General features: G+C 52.7%; 1 protein-coding gene across 3 annotated transcripts in view; it reads right to left on the reverse strand.

Moving 5' to 3' along the window:
* Window positions 1-26,753, reverse strand: part of LOC135262805 (BCAS3 microtubule associated cell migration factor-like) — a 249,493-nt gene that overhangs the window by 86,910 nt on the left and 135,830 nt on the right. Inside the window, exon 23 of one of the 3 annotated variants that reach the window (XM_064350071.1) lies at window positions 13,430-13,957. The exons of the other annotated variants lie outside the window; for them this stretch is intronic. Within the exon in view, the coding sequence (XP_064206141.1) occupies window positions 13,740-13,957 (218 nt within the window). The 3' untranslated portion in view covers window positions 13,430-13,739. Of the gene's footprint in view, window positions 1-13,429; window positions 13,958-26,753 lie in introns of those variants that run through there. 3 annotated transcript variants of the gene reach the window in all.

Below are 26,753 nucleotides of genomic sequence, written 5' to 3' on the forward strand. Positions count from 1 at the left end.
CCCTTTAAAAAAATCACCCCGCCCCCCACCCCCAGTTTTTACGGGCCCAAGTCTTGGACGGAGAAGCTTGCCGGCTCACACTTTTAGAGTAAGTTCCACGCTGGGGGCTGAGCGGCAGAGTCACCTCCGAGGCGCCCGTCCCGTGTAATGGCCACCCCGTTTTCGGCACGTGCCAACGAAAGCCGCTCTCTGCTCTGGGACCTCTGCGGACCCACTTTACCCTCCCCGCGAAACCCACAAAGAACATCCAAACTTTCCAAGGCTTACTTTCGGAACAGCCCGCCCCAAACCCCACCCCCCACCCCCCACCCCACCCCCTTCTTTTCGGAGGGATAAAACACTCCCAAAATGGGAAGTGTGGCCTAGCGTGAGGCCTGCTGTCCCGCGGAGGGGAAGACATCTTTAGGGTGACCCCCGTGACCTCTCCTGCGGCGCTCCACAGCGCGGTGAGGACGCGCCGTGCGGCTGCCGTCGGCGACACCACACAAATCAGCGCGCTGGCGTGCTCACCGTCGCTTCACATCGCCGCGGTTACAGATTACGCCACGTCCTGCTGGCTTTCTGTTTATAAAATCCGGCCATAAAAGATTCGCTCGCTGTTTTTTGTTTATATTTAGACGAGACGCCGATGTTTAGCACGCTATCTTAATTGTTGCGACGATGTTGTCACGATGTATCAGACTGTTTAAAAAAGCCACAGTTATTCAGATACACAAAGCATAAACTCCACGCATCTGCAAAAACACACTTCACAATGTGTCCGCACACAAATTACTGATATCAAAGTGACGTTAATTTACCACAAAAAAAAAACACACCAATGTGTTTCACATAATTGAAACAGAGTCAGTGCTGCATGTTTCCCACAGTCATTCATGTAACTTCACCTTGTATTTCTTCATCTTGCCACCCCAGCAGAACATAGTATTTAGACCACTGTGTGTGATGGATGTCTGTTATGCTGGCTAGCATCAGGAGAAGGAGTCTACAGTGAGTCAGAGTGTTGTGGGCATGTGTCAGGGTCCGACTGACAGCCCTTATGGAAATGCAATACACTGGAAATATATCGAAATGAAATATACTTTATTACTGCACGAAAATCCTGCCATATTCCACAAAATATACAAATCATTGGCATCTTTGAATTTTACAATACATATTGTCTTTTACAAATACATAGGCTTTAACTATGTTTATCGCTACATATTTAATTAAAATCCACATATTTACAATGTATCGCAGTATATTCCATTCATATAAGGGAGGATTCTGTCTCCGCCTGTCAGAGCAGGACTTGTCCTATGCAGGTGCCAGAATGTACAGGATGTGCAAAGCAGGGGGAAAGTAGAGGGAGAAGGTCAGTGAGTGAGGGAAAGGGCTCAGGCCTGGTCAGCAGAACCCCATCAGCGGGCCCTTCTCCGGCCCCTCAGGGGCGTCCTGGCCGCCTCCTGGCCGCCCCCCCCCCCCCCTCCCTCCCTCGACCTCAGGCCTAACTCGGCTCCGGCCCCGCCCACTACGGCGGCCAGACGCAGCCCTGACGGGGGGGGGGGGGGGTGCAGGTTTTATTAGGGTCTATCAGAGCTGTGTCAGGGCAGGCAGCCGGATGTTTTCTGGAGCGCTCAGACGCGCGCGCAGGTGACAGATAACGGCTCAAGCGGAGAGCGTCGCCGTCCAGCGCCTTCGTACGCTACGCTCCGCGCGGGAGAACCGTCCCTTCCGCGCGCCGTTTGCGTGTTTACATTGCGTTTTTAACGATGAGCTCACCAAGCTAAATATTGTGCGCCGGTTGCCGTGGCAACAAAGCACTGAATCTTGAAATGTGAAATAAACCAAATGACTGGAGGAGTGTTTGCCTCTTATTTTCAAAAGCGAGTCACGCAAAAAATGCTGAACGGAAATGCTTTTTGACTTTTTGGCAATGATAACAATCAGCGACTGGTGGACAGAACACATTTCATTGATAAATACTCGACTTAGCCAGTTCATTTAGCAGAAAGGAGACCCTTGCATGTAAGTGAGGTTCGGCAGTGCTGTATAACAGTAGCAGCTGACACGCTCTGCATTCAGCAGTTTCCACACACACACGCAGGAGTGCTGCGTTCGCGGCCGGGGGGCGGGGGCGGGGGCGGGACGCAGGCGGGGCTGCGCTCCTTCACCTCGGGCCGCGCGCCGAAATCGAACCTGCGGTCGGAGAGTAGCCTCCCGCTGAGAGGGCAGAGCGCAGATAAATAAGTGAGAGCCGACAGGAAGCTAAAGCAGCGGCTAAAGTTTCCACTTGACTGGGGTTTTAACACATTAGAAACCACTGTCATCAGTAATGAAGGAGAGGAGAGCTCACGCACTGAGGAGGCAGGACCCCACCTGCCCAAGGTAATGGGATCAGCCTTCGAGCATCATTTAGGATCAGCCATCACTTAGAGGAGCCAGTGAGAGTCCTCCGTCCTCCAGCTGCTCCAGCCGGGTCATTTACCATCAACGCCTCCACCCTTCTCATTCACTATCAACCACTCCACCAAGCTCATTCACTATCAATGACACCATCCTGCTCATTCACCATGAACGACTCCACCCTGTTCATTCACCATCAACACCTCCACCCTGCTCATTCACCATGAACGCCTCCACCCTGCTCATTCACCATCAACACCTCCACCCTGCTCATTCACCATCAACACCTCCACCCTGCTCATTCACCATCAACACCTCCACCCTGCTCATTCACCATCAACACCTCCACCCTGTTCATTCACCATCAACACCTCCACCCTGCTCATTCACCATCAACGACTCCACCCTGCTCATTCACCATCAACCACTCCACCCTGCTCATTACCATTAATCATGTCTCCCACCCTGCTCTTCACCATACTCCACCTGTTATCATACACACCTCTCTTACACCTGCTCACCTGATTTACTCAATGCACTCCACCCTGCTCATTCACCATTAACTCCACCCTGTTTACTCTCGATCAGCCACCCCACCCTGCTCATTCAGCCACAATCAGAACCACAGCATCACTTTGGGGTGGAGGACTTCAGTAGGCAGCATATCTCCTGCCTTCTTCACACAGCAGAGACTCCACCCTGCTCATTCACCATCAGTGACTCCACCCTAGGGGTGGAGGATTTCAGTAGGCAGCGTATCTCCTGCCTTCTTCACACAGCAGAGACTCCTCTGCTTGACTAAACTAGGGGGCTCAATCCCCCTCTTAGTTTACATGGGCTAATAAACCTCTCATCTCTGTGTGCATGCTGAATGCTGTGTACTGAGCATTCTGGTTCAAAATGGCTGTCCTACATTTCCCATGAGGCCACACTCTGGGGGAGGGGCCAGCTTCCCCCTTTCACTTTTGAAGGCCTCACTCCGCCATGTCCCTACAGCTCTTGGGCAGCATAATATATTTATGGCGGCATTCTCCCACACAATGACACGCGGTGTGCGGTGCGTGTGACGGGCAGGCTGTGCATCCGCACTCACGGCCGTCCTGCCCTGCTACACACACTAATCCCTGAGTCCCTCTGGATAAGCGCGGTGGTAAATGAATAAACGTAAGAGGTGGAGTGCGGGGGGGGGGGGGGGGGGGTGGAGGAGGTAATGAGTTTGTGTGTGTGTGTGTGTGTGTGTGTAGTGTGTGAATGTCGTGTGTGTGTTCATGGTGTGTGTGTGTGTGTGTGTTGCGTGTTGTGCTATCGTGTGTCGTGAGTATGTGCGTGTGTGTGTTACGTGTGTGTGCATGTGTGTGTGTGTGTGTACATGCATGTTTGTGCTCATGCGTGTATGTTTGCGCGCGTGTGTGTACATTCGTGCGTGTATGTGTCTGTGTGTCTGTGTGTGTATGTGTACATGCGTGTGTGTGCATGTGTGCATGTGTACATGCGTGTGTGTGTGCTCATGTGTGGGGGAGCATTCCTGGCAGAGCTGCATATGTGTTTATTTGTCACGTTCCGCTCACTCCTCCTCCTGCCCCCCTCCGCTCCTGCAGGGGGGGGGGTGAGGTTTATTCACAGGAAACGCGAGGGGGGCAGCGTCACGCGCGGCTGCCTGATCCGAAGCGACGCGGCGTCTCCAGCGAGGGGAGAACTTAGCATGTCAGGCGGGTCACCGCGGGGCGAGCAGTCAGTCTGTAAAATATTCAACACCGAGCTCTGATATCATGGACCTAATACCTCCCCGAACCCGCGAAAAGGAAAGAAATTCCCCCCCGCGCTCGCACACGAGCCTAACCGCGTGCACGTATGCAAAGACCACGTGCGGTTAGGACCCAGTTAACTCCCCCCTTCTCTCCCGCGGACAGCCCCTCCCCCAGGTACGGAGAACACCGAACGCTCTCCGTGCGGCCGGGATCCCAGGCAGCTCCAAGCTACAGGGGGTTCAAAAGTGCAAAGTTGCCTTTTCTGGTGACAGGTCACAGCACAATGGCTGAGAGAAGGGGGAAAAAAAACTGCCAAAAAAAGAAGAAGAAGAGATGTTTATTTCCATTTCTGGACAACTGCTATTTTTTCCCCCTCTTTCCTCTGGCTATTTCTTCTCTCTGTTTTCGTTCTTTTTTTTTTTGTTTGCCCGTATCCTTCCTGGCCCCGGGGAAGGCGAGGGGCGAGGGCAGATCCATCATCTCGGTGGCATTCGGGCACGGGCGGGCACCGGTCTCGAATCGGCCACCCCGGCCCCGGCCCCGCCCCCTTACACGGGTACGAGGTCAGCGGGGGCGGCGGTAATGCGTTCCGAGATGTAAACCGAGTTACCCATTTACCGCTACCCCATGTGACCTGCCCCAGCTTCCCCCTCCTCCTCCTCCTCCTCCCCTCTCTCACACACACACACACACACTTAACCTCCTAACCCCCATCCACTTTGCCCTGCCCCCCCCTCCGGAGCAAGAGCCATAACTATAAAATATCAATTAGCGTCGGCGCAGCCCGGTGCAGTGCTGCAGGCCGGCTGCATTGCGTTGCATAAAGAGGGTCTGGGTTAGCGCCCTTGCGCTACAGCCGCTCACCCGGGCCTTTGTTTTTTCCCCTGGCACGCTCCGCGGCGCGGACGGCCATCTTGCCTGCCACGGGTCCGCTTACCGGCCCGTTAGCCGACACGCCGGCGTGCGATTGGCCACCCGAAGCCGGGCGCTAGGTGACACCTCCCGGTGACGCCTCCCCTACGCCTCCTCGACGTGCCCGACCCCACTGGCCCGTTACCACGGCGCCCGCGGAACCTCCGTCCGATTACCGTCTCACCGCGCCCCCCCGCGCCGCTGCTGCCGCGGAAACCGGAGAAAGGGTCGCCCTTTGCACCCCTTCCACAGGACACCTGCCTCGAATTTCCATTTCAAACACGCTACGTTGCCGGGAGTAACAAGAACACGTCCAAAAAAAAAAAAAGAAAAGAGAAAGGAAAGAGAGAGAGAGGAGAGGGAAAGAGGCTCAGCTTTTACAGCTTACAATTGGGAGCTAACCTAAGTGGTAAATATAGCTGTATCTGTTCCCGAAGAGGTGGTTTTTATTTTCCAATGGCACGCCATAATCCAGCCCAGAAGAGCAGGAGGCCTGGCCAGCTTTCACATACCTATAAATAAATGCTCTTCCCTGCCAGGGCCTGCCTGCTCTGCTCGCAGTCCTGGATTCTAGTAAGTAGCCTTGATGAAAAACATTGCTAGCAATAGTGTAAAAAAATAAAAAATAAAAAAAGGCTTTAAAAATAGATTTACTTCTTGGCCATTTTGACGACGGAGCGTGTAGCAACGGACCCCCCACGGTCTGATGTATTCAGTTTCGGGGCGCTGAGGCGGTGAGCCGTGGGGGTCCTCGGCAAGGGGGGAGTGGGGTGGGGGGGGCGATAGCGGAGGGTTGGTTGGGTTTACAGTACAAATCAAACCAGGCCATGCCAGCCAGGGGGAGCTGCTTTCCTTCCCTCAAACCCGTGCCTGGACCAGAAAAAAAAAATGCCTTTCCAAATGGACGACGTCCAGTCGGCAGTGGAGTTCTGGACCGTCCGGCAAAGCCACGCCGAGGAACGTCGGTTTGGCAATTTTGCCAGTCAAAGAGACTTCCTGTCTATCTCAATCCTAAGGTAGCAGCCTGGCACAGAGGCTGATAGCCTCTTCCAAAAAGCCACCTTCCCCTCCTTGTTCAGCCCCGGGGCGGGCCCAGCCACCAACACGGGGCAAACCCTTCCCCGATCCCAATCACACAACCCTGGCAGCATAGCCCCATCCCCCACCAAAAAGCCCCCATATAAAAGTGCCCCAGAGAAGATGGCTGCTCCGTGTCCAGACTCGAGTGGTCACCACCGGGCAGGGACGGAGCAATTGGGCCTCAGCTGGGAGGAAGAGGGAAGGGGGGCGGGGGGCTGGCAGAGCACCGATCTCCCAAATTCTTTCCCTACCCCTAAAAGACGGCGGGCGCTCTCTGGAACACTGCAGCTCTATCCAGGCCTGTCTGTGGGTCCGGGGGGCCGATCAGCACGCTGGGAAGAAAACGGAGGGGGGAAAAAAACGCGAGAGAGAGAGAAAAAACGAAGAGCTATTCAGGGGACCGCCCGAGGTCCTCATCCGAAATCATATTTCACAGCCGCGCGCGCCGGGACAAAGTGGGCCCGGGTCAGCGAGACGTCGCTCTGTCGCTTAGCACAAAGGCCGCCGCCCCGAACGCCGTCCCACACACCGCCCCCCCACCCCCCCCCCCCCCCCCCCCACCCCCACCCCCCAGGCCTCGGAGCCGTGCGCATGAATGGGACAAAAGCACACAGAAACACGTTTTTAAAACACACTGCGCGCTGCCCCCCCCCCCCCCCACCACGTCCAAGATAAATGGGAGCCTCTTCGCTCCAGCTTTAATGAAATTCCAAAGGGCAATTCTCCAACCCCCCTCCATCCCCCCCCCCCCCCACCCCCATGTCCACTTTGAGAAAGAGGAAAATCTTAAAACGACAAGACGGAGATGACTTGATTCCGACCTGCATTAAGCCCAATTCACATCGCGGCGCTGCTTTTCTCCTTCGGGAGAGACACAAAATGGCGCTCTTCAGGGCGCCATTATCCGGGAAAATGGCGGTAATTGCGTTTTATTAAAATAATGGCCGTCTCTCGGAACCCTGGAACGGAATTAGGAGAGTCGCCCTCCTCCCCTGTCCGTCAGAGCTGTGGGGGCGTCGCCAGCCTACCCACCTCCATCCAGTGACCCCTTGTGCCCCGCAGTTGGGCGGAGCCAAGGGCAGGTGTGAAGCTCCACCCCCCCCAAGTGAAGTGATAACCTGTCATCAGGAAGGACACTTAAACAAGGTCTTAAAAGCATTACTGTCACAGCCCTGCCACCATAGAGTGTGCAGGACTTGGGCCTGTAGCTCAGCTAAGACAGCTGAACCCCACCAGTAATGCCCCAGGGTAAGCGGATAAACAGGGCCGCACCCCTTAAACACACCTGCGTTCTAAAATGGCGGGTCGGCCATTATCTGACAGCGCTCGCGATGCGTTTCAGGTGGAAAAAAGAGAGAGAGAGCGCTGACCGTAGTGTGGTGTGTCTCTGGGCGATCGAGAGGACTGGAGCGTCCCCCGTACAGAAGCGCTCTCACGGCTCTCCGAGCCCCACGGATGGCAGCGGCGATGGCGGATAAGCCGGGCTCAGACGCTCATCTCCGCGCGGCGGCCCCCGTCCGGTTCCCACCAGCCCTTTATCCCCCCCGCACCCCCGACACCTCCACAGGAAGTTCAGCCGAGGCGCTCCGGGTCCAGCTCAACGTGGCCCCCCTGAACACCCCCCGCAAAGCGCTCCAGCGCCCCGCACCACCCCCTGCGAAGGGCTCCAACATAACCCGCCCCGCACCCCCCTACCCAACCCCCCCCTGCAAAGGGCTCCAGCGCCCTGCACCAAACCCCTCACTAAAGGATCCAGCGTACCCTGCCCCGCACCTCCTCTACCACCCCCCCTCACCCACCCCCCATGAAGGTCTCCAGTGCCGCACGCGCTCAGACCAAACTGCCTTCCCAGCAGCGAGCCGGGAGGCGGGGGGGGGGGGGGGGTGGGGGGAGGAGCCTGTTTGTCAACAACAGACTCCGCCCACTATCACTGTGTGGCGTGCCTTTCTCAAAACCCAGAACGGAGGGGGGGGGTCCAAGGGCCTCCTTACTGGAACTGCGTCTGCAACAGACCACAGCGCTCCAAATATTTACCCTCCGAGCTCGGCTTTCTTCTCCCTACACTTTTCCTGTTAGGCTCGAGGGGAATCGGCACGAGAAGACGCACGTCTGACGAGAAGCGGTCTTAAAAGCCCTCGCGGTGCCAGCTGAACGACAGCTAGAAACACCAAACACAAATCTGGGCGGCGCGCTCCGAGAATCAGACCTACCGAACGCGATTCGTAATTTTGAAGTAACAGGGGGGCGAAAAGAAACGCTGAGGGACTCGAACGGTCTAACGAAAACATCTAATTACGAGCCTGCTTCGACTTCAGCCACACGGTACAACAAGCGCCTATTACGTTTCAGATCGCTTCAGATAGTCCAGCTCTGCAAATTGCTTATCGGCCTTGGACAAATCCCGCGGCTTCGATACGAGCGTTATCGCTAATTAACTTAAGAGCGTGTTCCCTTACAACAACAGCAGATTTCATACGATTGTGCTGCGCGCAAAAAAAATGGCCGCTTTTATTCAGCTGAGATAAGAAAGTTATTTTGAAGCTGATGTAACGGTACTTTTCGCTGCCAGCTCATAATAACAGGACGCTCATAATCTGAAGGGCCGGTATTATTTTTATTGGAGATATCATAAAACGTGCGTATGATTTCAGTTCCAGTAGCGGCCCACCCAGTCACGCGGCAGCAGGTCCCTCACCGCACCCCTACGGACCCTGAAAAGAGCTTTAACCGTTCAGGACTGGGACGTGTGATTTACCTCGGCGTCACTGACAAACCCCCTCATCCCCCCGCACCCTCAGACGCTGTCCTGTCCCGCCTCTGTCGTCTCTTCTTTTCCCACAATGCCTTGAGATTTAAGGAAAACACCGTTGTTGAGGGAGTGCCCGTGGGAGGGGAGCGGGGGGTACAGTAAAGCCGAGGTTTTCGGGCCCGGGGGTGGGGGCGTTGGATGGAGTGGGGGGGTGGTGGAGAATTCGGGGCCGCTCTTCGGCGCCCGGGGAGGGGGGGCGGAGTCACAGCTCGCGCGGCGGCGAGCCGTTGGAGAGACCTCTGGCGGCGGCGTAAATAATGCAGCCGCCATGTATAATGGAGGAGCCGCATAGCCGCGCGTTTGCGCACACGCCCGCCGCAGGGACCCCGCCGGAGCGGGGGGGGGGAGCCTGGCGGAGAGCAGCCGGCCGACGGCTGCTTTCACTTCACACACACACACCCGCGTCGCCGCTGTCTCACACAGCCCTTCATTCACACCCACAGCCAAATACAAGAACAGATGCATAAAATGGCAGCTTGATTTCCTGCTATTTTACAACAGAGAGACAGAGACAGTGAGAGAGAGAGACAGAGAGAGACAGTGAGAGAGAGAGAGAGACAGAGAGAGAGAAACAAAGAGAGAGAGAGAGAGAGAGAGAAAGGGAGAGTGAGAGAGAGAGAGAGAGAGAGACAGTGAGAGAGTGAGAGAGAGAGAGAATCTCATCTCCTGTCCAGTTCTCGGTTGTAATTGGTGACGAGCGGGGTGGTTGGTTTTAATTTGGCGAGGGCCCTCGTTCGGAGAGCGCTGGCAGGGATGACAGAGCCGCGCTTGTTTTGGGGAGCGACGGCCCCCTCGCTCGGAGGAAACGCGGAGGAGAAACCACGTGAAAGACATTAACAGTTTCAGCTCCCCGTCGATAACGAGAGACAGGAGGACGGAGCGGCCCTGATTTACTGGGCTCACGTCTGCAGCTGTTAAACCGCCTCCCTGGGGCTGGGGAAGGGGCGGCCATCTTGGAAAAGACGGCGGGAAGAGCACGCGAGGCCTAGGCCTGTCTGCCGAGGGCGGGGCTCCACCGTCCACCCGGAGCCAGAGGGAGGGGCTGCTTTTACTGAGAATGCATTTATCACTTTCAGTTACTTATATAATATGCAAATATGAAGTATATATGTATCCCTATATTAGTTCAATATACTACTGCTATATCATTAATAATAATAATAACAATAATAATTAGAATAATAATAATAGCTGGAAGTAGCAATTAAGTGGCTAGGGTCTAAAATTCTAACAATCAATAAGCAAAAAAAGAACAAAAAAAAATTTACAGATAACTGCAAAGAATTCATACATGTAATAATTTAATTTCATATTTAAAACGTGCAAGAGCACCTGACTCAAACCCCGAGCCAGCGAACTGAAAATCAGACACTTGGCAAACTGCAACACAGAGCTGCTCATCTTAGTGTTGAGGAATACATCTCTAAGCATTAACAGAAAATTGATTTTTTTTTTTGGACCCATCTGAAGAGAATGGAAGTGTCATGAAAAAAACGATCCATTCGCATGTATCATCTCCCACAAGCGTAATGGTTTTATGCCACCTCTGAAAGCATTTACAAGAACTGCGCGCTGCGTCATAGCGGAGATGTTCCTGGACTGAAACACACAGCTTAATGCATTATGGGCCCTCGCCGCCCCACAACGAGTTATTAGCAACAGCCAGAGCTAAAGCATGTTTCGCAATATACAGCCAGGCAATAGCAATATTCACTTCTTATAAATATCGCCATGAACATCGGAAGCACGTCTGAATCTGCAGTGCTTCACGTGTATTCCGAGCTCCGCACTGATATTCCCAACGGATATTACTTTAAGACTTAATTTGCCTAGTACATGTAAAACAAGTTAATAAAGACTTGCATTTCTGTAGGTAAAGTGGTTTAGGAATGACAGGAAATCATATTTAAGTGCCACATGAAACAATGAGCAAGTCTCGCTGGCTCATGGCAGCCACGATTCTACAAGGGACAGTTCCCTTTCAGGTCTTAAAAAAAAAAAAATCTATTTCAGTTTTTATTCGTGTTTTCGACTGGCCTCCAGGCATTTTTTGTGCGCACTGACAGACATTTGAGATGTTTACAGAGGTTTTTTTGATGACCTGCCAGCTGGTATAGAGGCACTCGGATTTGTGGTCTAAAACATGAAAATGCACTTCAAGTAGCTTCAAAGCAGCTTGGAGAGGGAAGCTATGCCTCCATGTGCATACTACCCGATTATTTAAAAATTACGCTTAATCTTGTTTTTGCTTGGAACTATTTCCGATGGCACGTGAGACTGCCGCACTCAAGAACAGGAGCACTGGCACATTACAAGAACTGATATTTAAATTTACATTTGCGAGTAAACGCTGCGAAATTAATCTGCTCATCTGTATAAGCTCTGAAAACAAAGTTGCAGTACAAGCCGCTCTGGAGTTACATAAACTGCTATTTCTCTCTTTATACCATGAATTCCCAAATGGCCCTATATCTACAGCAAAGCCAGTTATCAGAAACTTCTGGAAGTATCCATAATACGCTTCACTGCACATGAGCTATCTGGGCCAATAAAAAGCGTTAGAATTTCACCGAGACTGAAATAACAAAGAAAAAACACCAGAAAGTAAACTACCCTTTAAACAAATCGTAATGAAATTCAGGATCACGTTTTAATGTGTAATGCTATAGCCCCAACCGGTCTTCTACATTTGGTGAATATTTGCTAAACCGTGTGGATTCATAACCACACTGCAGGGGGGGGGGAAACAGAAGACACACTCTAAATGTAAGCGTACCTCACAATCTGCATGCTTACACACACACAAACTCACACTCATATTCACTCACTTTCTCTCTCTCTCACTCTCTCTCTCGCACACACACTCACACACAAACTCACACAACTCCCTGCACACCACACTACACCAAACCACACTCCATCTCAACCGTCGCACAAAAACTGAACACAACTCACATTCAACTCTCTCTCTCTCGACACCTCACACACAAACTCCACTCCATCCCTCCGCCACACACACCCACAAATAATCAACTACTCCTCTCGCACACCACTTCCATAACTCCACTCACACCGCTCCTCACGCACACACACCGCACATACATTTAACAGATGCAGTCACAGCCCACTATAAGGAGCGCAGCACGTCATCTCGACCGAGTTAAACTGAACAAGCGCACAATAAATCCATCCAGTTTCTCAAGCTCGACCCTGCAACCAATATGGTGAATCAGGGCCCTGCCTCGTCATAATTATAGCCCGTCTTCGCTTATTGGGAATCAGTCGCCTAAGACGGCTGTAAAAACTGCAATGCGCATAACTGCAGTTGACTTAAAATAGAATCGAGTGGGGAGAGGCGCTCTTCCGACAAGAGTTTCCGGAAAAGCAGTAAACACGGAGCTGTCTGGCTCTGGAGGGGTCGCGGTGCTGCTGGGGGGCAGACCGGGGCCGGGTGGGGGGGTGGGGGGGCGAAGGGGGGGGGTTTAGAGGGACAGCGAGACGGCTGAGGTCAGCGGTCGGCTCCGAGGAGCTGTCCTGGGGCCAGGAGTCCAGCTGCTGGCGCGCACAGCTGGACGGGGTCCGCGCCGTTCCCCCGCTACGGACTACAGCACCACCGCGCGAACTCAGTCTCCCATCACCCACCTCCCACCTCCTAACGCAAGCCACTCACACTTACGCCCTCTTCAGAAAAAAAAACCTGAAAGGAAAAACCAGCCTGGGCCATTTGCTTTTTCTTTTCTTCTTTTTAAGTGGACACAAAAACGTGCCAGTCGTTTGTTTCTAAGCAAGACGTTCTGTCCCACATTAAACGGACCTACCGCGTCTGAGTGGCTTCGAGTGTCAACGAGGTGAGAATTCACTGCACTAAATCTCCTAATTCAATGTGCGTGTAATTAATGGACCAGGGGGCTGCTTTCTTTCAGTGGAGGCGAGACCCTGTCTTCTCAGAAGCGCAAATAAGGAGGGATTTTGGGTCCAGGCACAGATTTTTCCAGCACCGAAGGATCTAGGATTACAGGGCAGGTTCTGCGCTGAGGATTAGCAGACGTCTTTTATGTGACGCGACGCGGCGGCGAAGGACTGCAAACGCGATCCGAAAACTCCAGATCTGCTCGGCTCCTCTTTTCACGCAGTCCTCAGAGCTGACATCAGCACCCGTTCCGCCAATACGCTTTGACATTTGTGTTGTCCGAGGGAATCGCTGTGCATTGCAGTGACAGTCCGGGAATAACACACACACACACACGCAGACACACACACACACAAACACACACACACACGCATGCAGACGACACATCGCACACGCACACATACCACACAACGAAACACACGCATCACACACATACACACACACACACACACGCAGACACACGCAGACACACACACACACACACACGCACACACACACAGCCATCACACAGATGCACACACATACTCAGACACACGCATACACACACCCACAAACACACAGGCACATATATAAACTTACATTTTTACTAAATTTTTAACTCATTTTACTTAAGTGTGCATTCACGTGGCTCGGTCAAGCGGTTTTAGTGTGTTCGCCGCCAGTAAATGCCCTTTCACCCCAGGCCCCCTCACCCCCAGCCTATCAAAATGACTCCACAATTAGGGCGTGCAAATGGCGTCAGGGCGCAGGCAGCCGCCGTCCGCCCAGGATAAGTGTTTCCAATTTCCTCCAGTAATAAGCCTGTAATGTCTGCGGGGAGGGGCGCTGGCGCACCAGCGCCGCGGAGGACACGCAAGGCCCGGCCCGCCGACCTCAGGAAGAGGGGAGGGGGTCACGGGGTCACGGGGTCGCGACCCGGGATCCCGGCGGCCAGAAGGAGGCCCAGAGGGGCGGCGGCGGTCGGAAGGCATTTTGCCGAGTGTTCGATTACTTCATCGGGCCGGTTTCCGCGGCGACGGAAGGGCAGCCGGCGCGGCGGGGAATCGGCACGTGCGGGCGGACGCCGCGGACGGGACGCCCCCGGAGAGGGTGCGCGCTTCAGATGGCGGCCTGGGGGGGAAACCGGGACGCGAAGTCAAGAGTTCCACCCCTCATCCCACCCATAGGAGCCCACAAAAGGGCCATTCAGAAATCCGCACTTCATAATAACGTGTCAGCGCACAGAGAAGTGTTTCCTGGGTTCCCTGGTGCGACACACTCCAGTAGATCTGCACAATGCACCTTTCTGCACGTGGAACCCTTCCTCAAAACTTTATCAAATTTGAGGTGAGCAGGCATATAAAAAAAGCCATAATCGATTTTGCCATAAAAATTGCTGAATACGAAACATATTTCACTGTAGCAATCTCAGGGGATGCCCACATTACTTTCAATTTCGAAAGCAAAATATACGCATGTATATATTAGACCAGAGAAAAACAGTTCTGCAAGAAAGAGATGAGAATGAAAAGGCAATAAAAGGTTTAGCAACTGATTTTTGTTGCATTCTTGCAGAAAGTATAACAAATAGTGATCTTGAGACAGATGTTCAGAGGTTATTTTCAGTTGCACTTCTGAAAGAGTAGCAAAGCCATATTTACAATAAGCAGAATGTGATATTGTGATATAATTTTTTTCTCCGCTCAATCCGATCAAAGGTATACACTAAAACTGACATAATATTTAAAAAACCCAGAAAGTGAACAATCCCTTTCAGACCATATGTGACCAGGTTAAACATATTTATGATAATACATTACAATTCTCTTATATGACTCTACAATTACATTCAGGTCATTCATTTTTTTGGGTGTCACCTCTGATGTAAAACACCAGTGTCTGGTAAAGCTTTCTGCAATAGTTTTAAACCCGGCTAAATATCAGTATATGTGCTTCTGTCAGGTTTAGTGTCACAATAAACCCCGTAGAATCTTAAAGGTTGCCAGATTCCACAAACACTATGTCAGAATTCTTAACCGGAGTGACTTCATCTTGGCACAGTCACACACAAGATGTGCACCGGGGCTTTCTGCAGTGATATTACCCCCATAATTTCTCCTTTTTTTTTTTTTTTCTTTCTTAAAAGCAAATCCAGATTCCCCCCACTGTAAATTTCAGAGTTCCTTCAGGACAGACGTTCACATTCGAAACGCTGAAGCCTGACCTCGCGTAACTCAATACCCCACACACACCGGGCCTTATGCTCTCAGTGTTATCAGCGGCGTGAGGAGCTCCGTCCAATCAGCACGGCTGTCCGCCGTTCGCTCAGTCAACGGGTCACCTCTTCTCGTTTACAATAAGGCCCGCGTTCCAAAGCCCGTTTCACCCCAAACCCATTAACGAGATCAAGGGTCTGAACCAGCGCGTGTCGCCAGTCACTCCAAAAATTAAAAAATAAAATAAAAACCAAGAAGGGACAGAAAGAATTCAGTAAGGGACGGAGTTCAGACTGAATCGACGTCATTTCACCGGCTTTCCGGAAGGGACGAAAGCAACGAGAGCACAAACGCGACGAGGGACGAGGATCGCCGGAACGGACGACGCGGAACGCACGCGCGCGCGTACGCATCATCAATCCCATTCCCACGTCTCCCCGGCTTCCAGCTTCATTTGATTAAATAGGAGGGGTGGGTGGGGTGGGGGGGGGGAGAACAGGGCAGTCATGCTCCTTGCTTTTCTTCCTCCCCCCACCCCCCCATCCCCCCGCGTCTCCTCCGTCCCTAATGGGAATCGGAAGTTAAAGTGGAGCGGCCCGGGCTAGCCTCGGCCTAACCTCCCCATCTGGAAGGGAGCTCGCCAGCCTTCAGGCTACTCCCAACCCTTCCCAGCTGCTGGGTTAGAGGGTCTGGGGTGGGGTGGGGGGGGGGGGGTTTGTTTTTGTGGGCTTGAGAAAGCATATTTTTGTAAATGACTGCCATATCCTCCACCAGCTGCTGACCCCGCTCCCGTCCCTGACCGGGGCGTGTTTCCCATTTCTCTCGCCCGCACGCTGGAGCCGCACGCGCCCAGCCCCCCCGTTAGCACGCTATTCGGCCGGCTCTGCGCGTCGGGCCCGCCGACCGCCCCGCCCCGCCCGCGCCCCGCCCGCGCCAGGGACCTGCGCTAGGGGTCAGGAGGACAGGAGCCGACACCAGCACGCCCCGTACTTACATACTGTCCCGAACCGGCCAAACCAATACTCACACTGTCCCACACCAGCCAAACCAATACTCACACTGTCCCACACCAGCCAAACCAATACTCACACTGTCCCACACCTGTCAAACCAATACTCACACTGTCCCACACCAGTCAAACCAATACTCACACTGTCCCACACTAGCAAACCAATACTCACACTGTCCCCCCAAATACCATCCACCTGTCCCACACCAGCCAAACCAATACTCACACTGTCCCACACCAGCCAAACCAATACTCACACTGTCCCACACCAGCCAAACCAATACTCACACTGTCCCACACCAGCCAAACCAATACTCACACTGTCCCACACCAGCCAAACCAATACTCACACTGTCCCACACCAGTCAAACCAGTACAATACTTTAAAATATGCTACAGCTAAATACGGAGGCATTGATAAATTTCATATTTTTGCAGCTGTGTAAAAATGCTTGACATCACTGCATAGTACAATATAATATAATACAACCCTTGCCATGATGACAAGGCACCAGTATCTTCCAATATTTATATTCTCTATGTGTAAGGCATTACCTGTGTACTACCTATGACCTTAATGTCTCATGTTAAATATTAAATGTAATAGCCTACATTAAAATTTCTCACTGCATGTGACATTCTGTTGCCATTTTAATTTTAACATGTTAATGCAAGAAAACTCAAGAAGGAAAAAAAGAGCCAACCTAATACACTACATGGCCAAAAGTATGTTTTGCACCTGACATCCAACATCTCATCCAAAATCATGGGCATTAATATGGAGTTGGTCCACCCTTTGCCGCTATTTCCATCTCCACTCTTCTGGGAAGGCTTTACACTTGGCGTTGGGGCATTACTGCAGGCATTTCCTTCCATTCAGCCTGAAGAGCATTAGTAAGCTTGGGCACTGAATGGACGATTAGTTCTGGCTTGCAGTTGGCTTTCCAATTGATCCCAAATGAGTTGGAAGGGGTTGAGGTCAGGGTTCTGTGCAGGACAGTCAAGTTCTTCCACACTGTTCTCAACAAAACCATTTCTACATGGACCTCCCCGTGTGCCCGGGGTCATTGTCCTGCTGAAACAGGAAATGGCCTTCCCCAAACAATCTGGGGTAGCACAGAATTGTCGGAGGTTACATGCGTAGCATTAAGATGCCTTCACGGAACTAAGGCAGCCCAAGCCTGAAACCACACAGACAAGCGTGTCCAGATTTTGGTCAATAGGCACTTGGAATAGCATTTCAATATAAGTACACAACTGTTATACAGGGTGGGTGGAAATACAGCAAAAAGAGGAAATGGAAAAGCACGACTTGTCGTAGCTTTTCAGCTGAGCAAGGTGACATAAGGACAGGTGATAGCAGGACTACACGATAGGTGGACCAATCCAGGGTCAGAACCAGCCTGGCCCATAGCGATTATGTGAATACCAACCGAGGCAGCATTTATATGCATGTAACAATCTGTGAATATTTATACACTCCAGAACTATAGGGAAAGGGATATGGAACCCATTAGAAAAACATGTCGTTAAATCATCATTCTGGGATTAGGTGCGTGGTTTAGTATCCTCTCTAGATTCCTTGTGTTGAGAGCTATCAAAGCGCCCTATGTTATAGGTAACTTACGAGCATTTTTTTTACATCTGGATTTCAACAGACCAGAGTTGATACTTGAATACAGTCAAGACAAAGTGTTCTTTTCTGAGTTCTTGCAGTCCCATATCGTCGTGATTTGTCAACTCTACCATGCTAATAACAAGTTGATGCAGCTAATTTTTTCAATGAAAATAGGCCTAACTGGCAAGTAACTGAGCTTCCCTCAATTATACAATTTAGAATTTAAGTACCCATAAGCAGACGTGACTAAGAAAATACTGGTTAGAAAAATTATTTCACCCACAAGAATTCTTAAGTGTGAGAATAAGTCTCAGCGTTTGTGATAATATTAACTGAAAGCGTCGTAAGTGATTAAAAAAAAGGCGTGTTCAGGGGAGGAAGGGCTGGGTGAATTGTTTATCAGCAGTGGTCTAACGGAGACAGAGAGCTGCCAGCGTCAGCCTTTTAAAACTTTTAAACCCCCCAGGCCGCCCTGCCTTCCTGCACTAACATGTTCGCATGTTCTTCCTCAAATTGGTTCACTTGACTGTCAATACCCAGCGTTGATTAAAAATAAATTAGCCGCTAACGCGGCGGCTGGTGCCAGGACGCTGGATGTTTGCGCTGCTGCAGTATTGATGAGACTGTATAATTCATCCGGCCCGGCTTCCTCGGGTGAGGGGCGCGCCGAGCCGAGCCAAGCAGGCCTGTCCTGAGCGCGGCTCACCCGCCGAGCCTCAGCACTGCGCCCACATCCGCTGACAGAGTCGGAAACGCATCGGACACAAGCACTTCCACACATACTGCAGCACGGTGCTACACCCACAGGGCTACAGCACAGCTCACTGCCCTACAACACACAGCACAGCTCCACTGCGCTAAAACACACACCACAACACAGCCCCACTGCGCTACAACACACACCACAGCACAGCTCACTGCCCTACAACACACAGCACAACACAGCTCCACTGCGCTACAACACACACCACAGCCCTAATGCACTCACACACACACCACAACACAACCCCACTGCACTGCAACACACACAGCACAGCACAGCCCCACTGCGCTAAAACACACACCACAGCACAGCACAGCTCACTGCCCTACAACACACAGCACAACACAGCTCACTGCCCTACAACACAGAGCATAGCACAGCTCACTGCGCTACAACACACACCACAGCACAGCTCCACTGCACTACAACACACAGCACAGCACAGCTCCACTGCACTACAACACACAGCACAGCACAGCCCCACTGCGCTACAACACACACCACATCACAGCCCCACTGCACTACAGCACACACCACAGCACAGCCCCGCTGTGCTACAACACACACCACAGCACAGCTCCACTGTGCTACAACAAACACCACAGCCCCACAGCAAAACAGACCAGAGAGAGAGAGCTAGTCAGAACACAGCACACCACAGTCCCTTTACAAGGCCATACAAGACACAGCATAAGAGAGCACAGCACAGCACAGCACAGACACAGCCGTGCTGAACAACACTCTCCGCTCTCTGCCTTTTTACCGCAAAACGAGCGAGAGTTTCCCGAGTTTCGTCTGTATTCCCGACACACTGTATTTTCCTGTACTTCTCCTTCCGCGTGAGCGCTTCTGCACGTATGGTAATTGCATGGCAATACTTCATTATAGCAAGACTATAATTTGGGGAACGGACACTTCAAAGGACGGTCCAAACCTCTTCACAGGCAGCACGCATTCCTGCAAGCCGGCATAACCCCGGCCCGGTTCTGAACGATATTGTTTTTGGCTTTCCGGAATATTCTAAAATATACAGGAACGGCAATCACTGCAAATCTCTCTGTGTTTTCTTTGTTGGGGCTAATTACAAAGTACAGCATAACAGAGTGGAGGTACAATCTGAAGCCAAGAAAGCGTATGAATAATGAACAAGGAAAAGTGTGGACCCTTGACATTCTGGCCATTTTCTATGCCAAACCAAACCAGACCTTTTCAGCACCTACGGTACAGTAAAGCAGGCCGGCCCGCTCTCGTCTCCGGCCAATCAGAGCTGCCGTTTGGGGCTGTGGGGGTGGGGGGGCGGGGCTTCAGGGGGCCAGGAGGTCCGTTAGGCAAACAGGAGTCACGCGCTGGTCATTTTTGCGTTCTCTCACAGCCAGGAACAGGAACACAGTTCACACTCAGGGCTTGTTTACCGCATCAGCGCGGCTGCAGGACCGGAACACGCGGCTAACCGAATTACCGTCGGGGTCTGCGGATTCCTGTGAGGACGGATACGGCACCTGGCAACCCAGCGAGAACTCTTGTGATCGTCATTATCAGGGGGCTGCATTCACACCGCTGCCAAGAGCAGAACGCACTCCCGTGCAATTTCCCTATTAGTGTCTAAACGCCGGCGCTGGAGTGTGATACACATACAGCAGGAACAACAGGATGCTGTGGAGCTGATGTGCAGATACCCTTTATTAGGGAAAATATCCCCCATATGAATATCACACTCTAATAGAAGTTATGTTCACTGCTCTTCATAATAGGGGGAAAAAATCCCACCTCGACAATGACTACGTTTACATGCACACCAATATCCCAAATATTGGAAGTAATCAGTTTATGCCGGTATTTAGATTATTGCGTACGCATGGACATACGTAATACAATTACTCCAATTGCTGGGTTTACATGATTCGTTGCACAGCTGGCCCAGATCAATGGAAACAGTGAACACGGCAGCCATGTTTGTTCTCATCCGGGGTCTTCAGCTTCTGCCTGACACGTGCAGGTTCAACAAACTGAAAGAGTAAGACATCTACACGGGCCACAAAATTGAAAGATTGGGTGAAAAATGTTAATTGGGTTTCGAATGGTCAGATTATGCCCTTACACCAATAAAGACAATCAGTTAAAGGTGTTTACATGATCATTTCAGTGATCACTCACACACACACTCACACACACACACAATAAATTTTGTCTCACGGAAAGGCAAGTTCATGTTGGTTTTGTTTTGTTTGCAATAATGAGATTCACTTTTTTTTTTTTAAATATCAAAACAAATGTTACATGTTATCAAAACATCTTTAACTGCCAAGTTACAAATGTGCATATTTTTGTTTTACAGCCATCAAAAAAAGAGAGGAAAAAGTAGACGTCCAAGAAATTTCAGTTCAAGCCTCAAGGTTGGCAGAAGATTTTTCACATGAACATACTTTATCAACACAGACATTTTAATCAGAACCTACTGTTTCAGAAACGCGTAAAATCGACACATAAATAAACAGGAGGTCCAGAGGTTCGCGTCTGGCCACTGACACAATTACCCATAAAGCCCTTCACCCACGGCAGGTCAAAGCAGCAACTCTAATGTGTGCTTGACATGTCCTGAACACCACAAGGGTCAGAAATCCAGTCCTGGAGGGCTACAGTGCCAGCTGGTTTTTGGTGTATTTCAGAACCACTGCTTCCTTTAAGTTCCTGATCAGCTAAAGAATCCACAGACCTAGTTCTCAAGGCTCTAATTGGTCACTGACTTGCCTGCTCTGTCTCAAATAAATAGTAGGCTACAGCAATGAGTGCCATATGGTTAAATGTGGTTAAACAGCATTGGGAATTCCAAACTGCGGCGAAAAATGTACTGAAAAATATGATGGCGTGAGTACAATGAGAACAGTGGCTGTTTCCTTTAGGAAACACGCCAAAGTCATGAAGGTCTAGTGAGCCACCTTTCCAAGCGCACACCTGTCCCCTCCGCACCTCAGCAGGTTCCTGTGTGACGGGGAGAGCGTCAGGAGCGGGTTCCTCTCCACGCCCCAGCGCGGGCACCGCTGGAGCGGGCACGCCACGGACCCCAACGTGCCCGCCACCCACACTGCTCGCCACACATCATCGCCCACTTCCTGCCCGCACCACGCTCCTGAGCTGCTAGGTCTAGGCCATGCATTATACACCGTGCCATGTATGTTTTAAAGAGAACAGGAAGCCTGCAAACAAGCCAATGAATGACAGTGACCGCGTCAGAAGCGCGTCTTTCCTGATGAATATATAAAGGCGTACGCGCAAAAGGTTCTCCGCGTCATCTTGACGCGGGACGCAGAGCGACAGGAGGCCTTGCTCTCCGGAGGCGAGCGGCGCTAGCCAGACGCTCCCGTCTGCTCTCCCTCCCACGTGCGCACGGGGAGGCGGACTCCGCCCCCGCCGCCGTGACCTCCTTCCCCGGGTCAGGGGGAGGAGCGGCACCTCGCGCCGCAGACCCCGTGCTCCTGCTCCCCTCCCTCCCCGAAGCCGGAGGCGGGCGGGGCGCTGATGCTAACGCGGTCGCGACCACCCCGCCGCGTCGGGAGGGAGCACGGCCACGGCGGTAATAAAGCTCGTGGGTTAAGAGTCTCACTAAAGCTGTGAGATCGCCACGGCGATGGCTGCTCGTTACCCCTGCCAGGGGAGGCGGGGCCTGCCCGCGGGACCTCAAGGGCCATCCGGTGATAAGGCACACATGTTCGACTCATGCGTGCAGCACACACAGTTATATACATTACATACATAAACATGTACAGCAAGCAACCATATATAGTCTCACATACACACACACAAGCATACATGCACAAGCATACACACGCCAATGTACACACGTGCACACAAACACACACACAAACACACACATACAGTATGCACATAATATGAAACTACACACACTCATACGCACGCAAGCACTGTGAACGCACACTTACAGAAATTCAATAACGTGAAAATTGCACATAACCGCAATATATCTTCATAAAACACTGAGCCAGAATGAGACATAAAGGAGCCCTACAGCGCTGTACATTAAAGAAACCGTGAAAATCGAACCCCTCTCAGCTCTCTGTGCTTCACGAAGCCAGCGTCAGAACCACGGCTCGGCACGGCCCCCCCCCCGCCCCCCCCGACCTTCCGGGGCGGTCGATAGAGCGCGGCTCCGGTTCCCGGGCCCGTGGCTCTGAGAGCGGGGCGGGGGGGGGGGGGAGAGCCGGCCCGGCGGTACGGACCCGCGGGCAGGCGCCGGCCCGAGGGCGGCCCGCCCAGGAGCTGATGGGAAGGCGGGCTGATGGGGTCGCGCGTGTGCCAAAACTGCAAGGTGACAAAACGGGACGAGCCCCCGCCCCCCCCACCTCTCACCTGAGCATTCACCCCGACAAAAGACATGTAAAATTAATCTACGGGGCACCAAGGGGTTAAGCATCAGGGACAAAACAGGGTCAGGGAAACATGGGCACTTTTTTTTTGTTTTTTTCTCTCCTCTCTCCTCCACAAAGGAAAAAAAATGGCTCCGCAGACGTCCGATTAAAACGCAACAGCTGTTTGTGGCGCCGCGTTTTCCGCTAATTAGTTTTTTTTTTGTTTTTTTTTTTAAGGAGGCTTGTTGTGTCGACGCCTTAATTTGCATAATGCGCGTGCAGCAACACAGCGCCTCTATTCCGATCCGCCGCCCATCCTCCCGCCCCACTAACGAGCTCCAAATGAAAAGGAAATAGCGCCGGGTTCTGCCTCTCCTCTTCCCCGTTCCCCGGCTCCGTCGGTACCCAAAGCTAGCGCCGGACGCCGCTCCGCCGAAGCCGCCATCGGGAGCGGCTGCCTGCATCGCCGGCCCCTTTGACCCACGCTGGCCGCGTTCCTGTTTATGGAAATCCTTCGGGCAAAAAAAAAAAAAGAAACAAAATAAAATGCTTATCGTCAATATCTCTCGCCAAAAACCCTGCGGGGCACTCCGGCGTTTCGGAATTCGTTGCTTTGGCCCGACTGAGATCAGATTTACAAATCTCTGAAACGTTCTCACCGCAGAAAGAGAGCAGAAAGCGAATTTTGAAGAGGCACAATATGTTTCACATACCCGCAAAATTTCTTTCTTTATTATATACTAAAGAACAGCGTGGTATTCCAGCTCTCGACAAAGAAGGTCTGCGTTTTATCAGCTGATACAAAACTCGCTCTTTTTAGGCCCAGCAGCGAAGCAGGGGGATGATCTCAGTGGACGACCGTTTGCGAAGCGCCGTGCTTCCAGACAGACAGTAGGCTGTGTCTCTGTTAAAGGGGTCAGCGCCCTTGCGCATATTAATATCACAGGCTCCGGGCTCGTTAATTAAGGTTAAGGCACCGCACCCAGGGAGCGGACGGGGGTCGACGTGTGAAAGGGGGCGAGGGTTGGGGGTTGGGCGCGCGCGGGGGGGGCTGTCCCCGACGCTCGGCTCGACGGCGATAATTTATTCCGCTGCGCGTTGGTGCGCGCCGTTTCCTCCGCTCGGCCGGCCCGCTCGGCCGCCGGTTCTCCCGCACCGCGCCATTACATATTCATGAGCGCCGCGGCGCGTCCCGCCCCAGTGCGCCACCGGGCCTCCTTCCCCGGGAAGGGGAGGCGCGTGCGGCGGACGCGCGTTCGGAGACAGCCGGCCAACTCTCCGTGCCTATCTGCGCACTGCAACACAGGAAACAAACGCTCATCGTGAACAGGTAGAGGCCACTTGCAGAATTTACATACATTTCGGTTTTTAACCCAATCCCCCGCCTCTCCCTCCCCCCCTTTCCCCCAAAACACACACCCCTTTCCAGCCCTCATCGGTGCTCGTGTGTACCCTCTGGCTCCCAGGCCTTTGATATGGCAGAAACGCTTTAGGAGCACAGTCAAGTGGTTTTATTGAAAACACCGGCTGCTCTGTTGAAAGCAGCGAAGCCGGGTTCCCCTCACAGAGCCGCCAAAGACAAGGGGCGGCTCCCTGATTACAGAGACGAGCCCCAGACCCCCCCCGCTTTGACGACCTGCAACCCCCCCGCGTCACGGCGCGCCATTCCAGAACCTCACACTACACACGGAACGTTCCGGGCCTGGGGAATATTCCTCCCCTTTTTGTTACATTGCTTTGAAGGGGAACGCAGATCTCGACAACCACGTAAATAAAAAATACAACGTGCGATGAAGGATGTGTAATGTACAAGTGTGCGTAGTGATGGAGCGAGGAGGCGCACGCTACTGCAAGGCCAAGGATTCGTATCGCGTTCCCGCCATACGATGCTTTCCGCTGAAGCAGCCAGTTTAAAAAAACCCTGACGGCCATTTTGATTTTTTTTGTTCACTCTTTTGGTGTCTGTAATCCCTCGAGCAGCGCTGGGCCCGGCTAAATTAAACATGAGCATCTCGTCTCTCCACCCCCAGCCGCCCCGCACCCCCACGCACCCCCCCACCCCACCCCTACCCCCCCCGCCCGTCCGGCCATGTGTGAGAGCCCCAGCCAAGTAATTACACATCCGCTTAGAGGATCAGCCCAAATAAGATTTCTCTAAATTTTTAATACAACACCACAGCTGCGCGAGCAAAACAAACGAGAGAGAAATGCTTTCCCAGGTGTCTGAAGAAGAGAGACATCAATAAGGTTAAGTGCACAGCAACACAGATTCAGCAGAGCACAAACAGCATCCAGGGTCTGCTTCAACAAGAGGGGAAAAAAAGGAGGAAATGGGGTCTTTGCGATTCAGTACACCCTATCCACTCTGTGTTCAGTGTTAAAAGGGGCTTCGCAGAGCATTTAAATGCAGGCTAACGGCTATTAGCAACACATTACATGGCGGGAAACCCGACAGCGATCTGGAGAAGCGGGCAGACGAGGAGGAGGACGGCTGGAGGGGCGGCTCCTACTGTCCCAGCGAGTGCACTGCAGCGGCTAGCAACAAGCGCACTGCAGCGGCTAGCGACGAGCGCACTGCAGCGGCTAGCGCCGAGCGCACTGCAGCGGCTAGCGACGAGCGCACTGCAGCGGCTAGCGACGAGCGCACTGCAGCGGCTAGCGACGAGCGCACTGCAGCGGCTAGCGACGAGCGCACTGCAGCGGCTAGCAACAAGCGCACTGCAGCGGCTAGCGACGAGCGCACTGCAGCGGCTAGCGACGAGCGCACTGCAGCAGCTAGCGACAGCGCACTGCAGCGCTCGACGAGCGCACTGCAGCGGCTAGCGACGAGCGCACTGCAGCGGCTAGCGGTGGAGCACTGCAGCCGCTAGGACAAGCGCACTGCAGCGGCTAGCGACGAGCGCACTGCAGCGGCTAGCGACGAGCGCACTGCAGCGGCTAGCGACGAGCGCACTGCAGCGCTAGCGACGAGCGCACTGCAGTGCTAGCGGCTAGCACACTGCAGCGGCTAGTGACAAGTGCACTGCAGCGGCTAGCGGCGAGCGCACTGCAGCGGCTAGTGACGAGCGCACTGCAGCAGCTAGCGCACTGCAGCGACTAGCGACAAGCGCACTGCAGCGACTAGCGTCAAGCGCACTGCAGCGACTAGCGGTGAGAGCACTGCAGCGGCTAGCGTCAAGCGCACTGCAGCGACTAGCGGTGAGAGCACTGCAGCGGCTAGCGACGAGCGCACTGCAGCGACTAGCGACGAACGCACTGCGGCGACTAGCGTCAAGCGCACTGCAGCGACTAGCGTCAAGCGCACTGCAGCGACTAGCGGTGAGAGCACTGCAGCGGCTAGCGACAAGCGCACTGCAGCGACTAGCGTCAAGCGCACTGCAGCGACTAGCGGTGAGAGCACTGCAGCGGCTAGCGACAAGCCGCAGGCTGGCCGCCGCGGCTGGGCTGTAATTAACGCGGCCGATAACGTGACAGCGCGCTTCTGGAGCGCGGCTGTAATCCCCCGGGCCCCGCACGGCCGGTGTAAGAGTTTAAAGCCTTTTTCTGGGCTTTTCACAGAATTAATAACAAGCGAAACGCCGACGGATCAGGGCCGGGGCGAATGAAGCATCTGCCGCTACATTAAAGTGATATTGACAGCGACAAAAAACACAGAGGCCTTACTAACGAGCTCCACGCCTCGTGAGCAGGCACCGCCGGCTTTTTCACGCTCTTACATTTCTGGGTCAAGTTCTGGGTCAACTTTTAACCTTTTAAATTCACTTAGCGTCCAAACTTAAGAATAAAAAAAACACGAGGGAAAAAAATCTCAGTCAATCAAATGAATCTATTTTGATTTTATTAAATCACTTCCATATGGTTCAGTGTTTCCAAAAGAAAAACTGCCATGGAGAGCGTGGCCATGCTGTTGGGAGAAAGTCAGCACTGATGTGTGGCAATCGTGTCACATGCTCCTGT

This window comes from Anguilla rostrata, chromosome 9 (genome assembly GCF_018555375.3).
Source record: "Anguilla rostrata isolate EN2019 chromosome 9, ASM1855537v3, whole genome shotgun sequence".
Lineage (NCBI taxonomy): Eukaryota > Metazoa > Chordata > Actinopteri > Anguilliformes > Anguillidae > Anguilla > Anguilla rostrata.